This window comes from Salmo salar, chromosome ssa18 (genome assembly GCF_905237065.1).
Source record: "Salmo salar chromosome ssa18, Ssal_v3.1, whole genome shotgun sequence".
NCBI lineage: Eukaryota > Metazoa > Chordata > Actinopteri > Salmoniformes > Salmonidae > Salmo > Salmo salar.
Window position 1 is genome coordinate 12,292,373 of NC_059459.1, and position 7,199 is coordinate 12,299,571.

The 7,199-nt window shown below is 41.4% G+C and overlaps 1 protein-coding gene across 1 annotated transcript; it reads left to right on the forward strand.

Moving 5' to 3' along the window:
* The first annotated feature begins 2,090 nt into the window (after positions 1–2,090).
* Positions 2,091–7,199, forward strand: prph2b (peripherin 2b (retinal degeneration, slow)). The gene is made up of 3 exons (XM_014154112.2): positions 2,091–3,059; positions 4,609–4,855; positions 6,537–7,199. The coding sequence occupies exons 1-3, from the start codon at positions 2,479–2,481 to the stop codon at positions 6,741–6,743; spliced, it is 1,035 nt and encodes a 344-aa protein (XP_014009587.2). The 5' UTR covers positions 2,091–2,478; the 3' UTR covers positions 6,744–7,199.

The window sequence follows — 7,199 nt, forward strand, 5'->3', positions numbered from 1 at the left end:
GTTTTCCAAAGAAATCTTTATCTAAAATTAAAAAAATGCCAACATCAACAATTTCCCTCTGGACAAGTCTGAAGAGGAATAATATGAGTTGAAGTGTGGGAAGAGGAAATGGCAGTTGAAGACAAGCATACTGAAATTAGACTACCAAATGCAAAATGCCTATTTAGAACCAATCAACATCTCTAAAAAGTAAGTTACCAAATATAGTCCAGTTTGTAACATTCTCTATGAAATGGCCTTTTAAATGGTGTCATTTAGTGTAGTGAGCTTTGAAATTATTGATGCATGTCCATTTTAAAGTTGTTCAAATTATTATTTTTTTATATGAGGGTATTATGATACAATAAAGAAAATACACATTTGCATCAAGTTGAAATTTTTATGTTTATAAAAATAATAAAAAATATGGGTATTGTAAAGCAGTTGGCTTGTGTAAAAACGTAGCACTGTGTTGTTGCCATTTGTGCCTCATGCAACATTGTACAAGATCACCTTTTCTACATGACTTTCTACGCCTGTCTCTCTGCTTGAAATCCATCAGCTTACAGTGTATCAATGAAATTCAAATAATGAGTGGAATATATTGTTATATAAAACACAGGTATTCAGCAGTGCATTGTACTCCACACTATAATTCCGAATGGTAGTACATAAGAGTGACTCTTTCCGCTTTTTCCCATTGAAGCACACTGGCTGATGGAGAATGATGTATTTACAGTCACATCTATATATGATTTGGTTTTACCGTCCAACATAAATTGATGTAAAATTAATGAAAATGTGCTTAGAGTTTTGAAACATGAGCCATTTTGATGATCTGTTTTGATTTTTGTATTTAGAGTTGTGAAAATGTACCATATATTTGTGAAAATTGTTGTGTACAAAACATTAAGAACACCTTCCTAATACTGAGTTACATCCCGTTTTGCCTCAATTCGTCGGAGCACGAACTCTACAAGGTGTCGAAAGCGTTCCACAGGCATACTGACTCATGTTGACTCCAATGCTTCCCGTAGTCGTGTCAAGTTGGCCGGATGTCCTTTGGGTGGTGGACACTTCTTGATACACATGGGAAACTGTTGAGCGTGAAAAACCCAGCAGCTTCGCAGTTCTTGACACTCAAACCGGTGCGCCTGGCACCTATTACCATACCCCATTTAAAGGCACTTAAATCTTTTGTTTTGCCCACTCACTCTCTGAATGGCACACATACACAACCCATGTCTAAAGACTTAAAAATCATTCTTTAACCTCTGTCCTCCCCTTCAACTAGATTCAGCCGGCGGGATGATTTTTTTCTTGACCGGATGGTCGGGGGGACGGAATGTAATTACAAATAATTTGTAGACTGCAAATTGACCGCAAGAAGCACAAACAGATATAATGTTTGACTAAAACAATCATTTCAAACCTTGATTACATTTGTAAACGATCACGTCGTGTCTCTCTATTATGCGTGGGAATACTTGGGAACAGATTTCTTAAATTAAATTAACTTGTAGCTGATTTCCTAGTGTGTTTTTTTTACAGTCTTTCATGTCCAACAAATCATTTTTATTTCTTTTTTGCTCAGAAAACTTGGGGGCCAAATAAAACCACCCGTGGGCCACCAGTTGGGGAACCTTGATCTATACTGATTGAAGTGGATTTAACAAGTGACAACAATAAGGGATCATAGCTTTCAACTGGATTCACCTGGTCAGTCTATGTCATGGAAATGTTTTGTACACTCAGTGTATACTGTACCAATATTGGTCTATTAGGTAGTTATTTTGGCAAACACCTGAGGTAGTAGAGTCTTACTCTTAAAACACCACTCGCGCTGTCACCAGATGGTTCACACTTGACAAGGTGGAAGTTCCTGCAGCCACAAGTCTATCTCCAAGGTCTCCCCATCCCAGTGCAGCCCAGCGCAGGCAATGGAGGAAGCTGACGCTTAAGAAACAAATCAATTACATGGTAAGACAAGAGATTAAAGCCCAAGGCTCATCTGCTACAAATGGGATCAGGGTTGATTAGCAGGGTTTAGGATGACGTACTGCATCTTTGTGGCTTGATCACTCTGCTACTCACCTGGCTACCTCCTTTTGCAGGAAAAAGATTCACCTGGAATAGCTGTGTAGCCCGCTATCCTGTCATTTTGGGGGATTCTATGTGAATATTTGTTTTATCATTTTTGGTGGCAGACTCCTCTGTCCACCCAACACTATGGACTTTCCTGATTTGAGGTTAATCAGAATGGATATGAAGAGGGGAACCCTTGCCAAAACACATTCTGCAGCTCCAATCTGGAACGGATTACAATTTTCCAACTGAAACTCTCCACGGGAACATTGTTGCCTAAGGTCAACTGAGGTCTTAACTGTTACTGAAAATATAACATTGAAAAAACTAGTTGACTATTTTGTATATTCAAATTTGTATATATTTTTTTCATCCAAGTTTTGATTTCGGAATAGTATACACTCTGAGGTAAGCATGGTGTTGATGAAGGTAAAGTTTGACTTGCCAAAGCGGGTGAAGCTTGCCCAGGGCCTGTGGCTCATGTACTGGCTAGCAGTGATGACCGGCATTCTGGTCTTCAGTCTGGGGCTGTTCTTTAAGATCGAGCTCCGGAAGAGGAGTGAGATGATGGACAACAACGAGAGCCATTTTGTGCCCAACCTGTTGATTCTTGTTGGCCTAGCTGCTTGCGGGGTAAACGTTTTTGGCGGCAAGGTGTGCCACGACTCTCTGGATGCTTTGAAGTTCATCAAGTGGAAGCCCATGGTCAAGGGCTACCTGATGGGCTGCTTCGGTTTCAACATTCTCCTGTTCTTCACAGCTCTGCTGTGCTTCTGCATGCAGTTCCAGTTGTACTTTTCCCTGGCTGAGGGGCTGAAGAATGGGATAAAATACTACAAGGATACGGACACACCTGGACGCTGCTTCATGAAGAGGACGCTGGACATGACCCAGATGGAGTTCCGTTGCTGTGGTAACAACAACTATAGGGATTGGTTTGAGGTCCAGTGGATCAGCAACCGCTATCTGGACTTCAGCAACGATGAAGTCAAAGAGTGAGTACTGAAATCAATAGCTGATAGAAAGCAATGTTGGGTGGATCATGGTACCCAGAAGGCCAAGATAGGCCCAAAAATTGCCTGTAAAGTAAAAGTAGGCAAATGACTTGACAGTGTCTCTGGGCGTCAGCCAGAACCAAGAAATCTGTCTTTCCACCAAAGCTCCTTGGCCTCGAAAGATTCCTTCAGTCTTTCGATTGACAGAAAGGCTATTTTAGGAAAGAAGTACTGTTTAATTCATGGCAAATCCTATGCAACATATCCAACATTGCTGCTACATAAGAGTTTTTTCTCACTCCTGACCATAGTCTCCATCTTTACTCATATGGTCTCTTGTGTTCTTGTACAGGAAGCTGGGGATAGCAAATGAAACAAGGTAACACTTGCTGTTGCTAGTGTATGGTAATGACAACTTAGTTAATGTAAAACATACAAATCAAACAGTTTAATTAGGGGTATACCTTAAAGGGGGTCAGGGCAGGATAAATGTAGAGAGAATTAAAGAAGTCTTAGTGGGATGCAGAGGATACCAGTGTAAGTGGAGTCAGGCTCATGTGCCAGGTTCTGATAAGTAGTTAATCTCCCTGGATCTAAATTCCACGTCCTTCGGAGCTTACTGTCCCCCTAAATCATAATAAGACGGCAGTTAACTGTCACCAATAGACTCTGACACTTAACAGAATCACACTACCCCCCTCTCTCCCCAATATTGTGCTTTGGTGGCAACTGATACTATATTTAGTCGATTTAGATTCTGATTTGAAGACATTGATTAAAGGGATAGTTCACCCAAATGACAAAATGAGACATTGGTTTCCTTACCCGGTCAGCATTCTATGGATAAGGGATGACAGCAATTCATGCTTTGCTTTTGTTTACCTGGCCACTGTTTCAAGTGTTAACTTGTAGGTATTCTTGGCACAAATCCAATCCAAGTCAATGATACCTATAGTAGCATTTTCATGCTTTATGTCCAAATCACCTATAAGTAACTACACAATCAATTGTATAATGTTTAGGATGGATGATTTGGACATTGAGAAAGTCATTAAAGAATATGTTTGGAAGTGGGTGGTAATGTGTGATTAGTACATGGGTAACGGTGTGCATGTTTAAATGCATTAGAGTTAATTTCCATATGTATATGTGTGTGCACGTACAGTATACTTGACTGTGGGCATTAGGCATGCGTGTTCATGTGTTAATTTACTGAAGAGATAGATACCTGCTGTCTCTCTCACTCACGAATGATCCCATCAAGAGGGTCCTCATGAACCCGGTTGAAACTCTTCACCTGTCAACATTAGCCTGAAGCAATCCCAACTTTTCTCCTGTCAGCCAAGGCCTCTACACGAGAAAGCTGGTTGATCGCTTAGTCATACAGTTAGTGTAAACTGACACTTGACATGTGAGCTGTCGCTTCCATTTCAATGCTTCACATGTCTGTGTTACTGACGTTAACCTGTCACGTGGATGACATGCCTGTGTGCGATATGGCTGACACGACTTGTGACGGTCTGACGGGTCTCTCTTGGCCTCTCCACAGCCGTGTCCTGAGCAACGTGGAGGGGAAGTTCCTGATGGAGAGTGTACCGTTCAGCTGCTGCAACCCCGGCTCCCCCAGACCCTGCATCCAGCACCAACTGACCAACAACTCAGCCCACTATGACTACGACCACCACACCGAGGAGCTCAACATCTGGACCCGGGGCTGCCGCGAGTCCCTGGTCGCCTACTACGGAGGCATGATGAACAGCATCGGGGGCCTGATGCTACTGTACATCATACTGGAGGTGAGAAAGAGAAGAATAGGGAAATGGCTGGGGGGGGGGCATTCTCTGGATGGCCTGTCAATGTCCTTCACTTCAGAGGGTAGCTGGCGACATATGCTAAAGATCACACGCAAACAAATTGATTAGCTGATTTGAATAAATTGCAGTCTTAAAGGCATATGTAGGTAAGTAGTAGAGCAGGGCTAGGCCCAGTGGTGTGGAGAAGAGGATAAAAAAATCTAACAATTTAAGACTGTCCATCGGTTTCCTATTATTGGCCATATTGTAGAAGGTGGCCATTTCTAACTATCTAGCTCAGTGAGTATTAGTAGAAGTCCAGCTGGTCCAAGTTGGCCACAGCTGACCAGTTCAGCGGGCACACATACCAACCCTCCTGAATATATTTTGACTTTAGGAGAACATGTGGCACACACCAAGCCTAACTATGACCATAACGTTGCCCTTCTTACAAGCAGGTACTAAAACGTGGCATTACATAGTTGGTCTTAGCACTCGCTTGACTTTCATATAAATGACTTGCCAAAAGTAGACCTCTAGTGTCTGATCTATCTGCTCAGGCTTAAGTATCAAAAGTAAATGTAATTGCTAAAATATACTTCAGTATCAAAAGTAAAAGTATAAATAATTTCAAATTCCATATATTAAGCAAACCAGATGGCGCAATGTGTTTTTCATTTATTGATTTACTGATAGCCAGGGGCACACGCCAACACTCATTTGTGTTTAGTGAGTCTGCCAGATCAGAGGCAGTAGAGATGGCCAGGGATGTTCCCTTGATGTGTGTGAATTGGACCATTTTCCTGTCTTGCTAAGCATTCAAATAGTAACGAGTACTTTTGGGTGTCAGGGAAAATGTATGGAGAAAAAAGTACATTGTTATCTTTAGGAATGTAGTGAAGTGAAAGCAAAAACTTTCTAAAATATAAATAGTAAAGTACAGATACCCCAAAAAAGTACTTAAGTAGTACTTTAAAGTATTTTTACACCACTGTGTGGGTGTGGTATATGCGGTGAGGGAGGATCAGGGTTAGAGGGGTTAATCTGGGCAGAGCAGAGACCAACAGGTAGCCTTCCTAGAAGCACTAATGGGTTTGCTATCTGGGTCAAAACAACAACACTAAATTGTAATTTTGTGCCAAATCCAAATTTGAGATCTGTGTCAATTCATTGATGTCAATTGATGTCCAATTGGCGCCAATGGGAGATTTGATCTAAACCCAACCCACTGGGGGAAAATATTGTTTCAATGTCACTTCAACAAAAAAATTCTATGTGATGACGTTGAATCAACGTGGAAAACTGATTGGATTTGCAAAAAGTCATCAACGTAAGAGAATGTGGTCTGTTTTTCATCCAACTTTTAATCTAAACCCAATTACATGGCGACATGTTTTGTTGATTTCACGTTGAATTCACGATAGTTGACAACTCAAACAGATGTAAATCAAAACTAGACGTTGATCTGACATCTGTGGCCAGTGGAAAGCCTTAATGACTATAAATAAATGTTGATTTAGATCAGTGATTAATACATTTGGAATCAGTGTTTTCTAAATCTAAACAAGAACGGGTACCAGAGATCTCTGGTGGTTCAGAGGCCATATAGATTGTTTGATAATTACAGCGTGTCCGTGTAAAGGCTCTGTCAGTGACGTACATATCTTGTTTGTCTGGTCCTCAGGCAGGAGTGATGGTAGGCTTACAGTACCTGACCACTTCTCTGGAGACTATGGCCGATCCAGAGAACCCGGAGAGTGAGAGCGAGGGCTGGCTCCTGGAGAAGAGTGTGAAGGAGACGGTGGCAGACGTCATAGCAACGATCAAGGGCCTGGTCGGTGCAGGGAACCATGTTGGGGAGGTTGAGGAGGGGGTGGCCACTGTGAGTTGAAAGGGTCTCACCCAAAGGGACTATCGACGGGAGCTCAAAGAGAAACAGAAGGAGTGAGAGGAGAGACATCTTCTCAGTGAAACAACACACATACTCAAACATACACACACAGACACATCAATGGACACATGCACACACCCTTTGAAAAGTGAACAACTAAACCAACTCCTCACATGAAGTAAGCACCAAACTCAAAAATGTGAATGTACAGATGAAGTCAGAAGTCTACATACACCTTAGCCAAATACTAATAATTTGGCTAAGGTGTATGTAAAAATAAAAAATTCCCTGTCTTAGGTCAGTTAGGATCACCACTTTAATTTAAGAGTGTAACATGTCAGAATAATAGTAGAGAGAATTATTTATTTCAGCTTTTATTTCTTTCCCAGTGGGTCAGAAGTTTACATACACTGAATTAGTATTTGGTAGCATTGCCTTTAAATTGTTTAACTTGGG

What these genes read in the sequence shown, in the direction of transcription:
- prph2b (XM_014154112.2), top strand. Translation starts at nt 2,479, where the DNA reads ATGGTGTTGATGAAGGTAAAGTTTGACTTGCCAAAGCGGGTGAAGCTT. An exon ending in AGCAACGATGAAGTCAAAGA is followed by an intron (nt 3,060 to 4,608) that starts GTGAGTACTGAA and finishes GCCTCTCCACAG; the next exon opens with CCGTGTCCTGAGCAACGTGG. An exon ending in TACTGTACATCATACTGGAG is followed by an intron (nt 4,856 to 6,536) that starts GTGAGAAAGAGA and finishes TCTGGTCCTCAG; the next exon opens with GCAGGAGTGATGGTAGGCTT.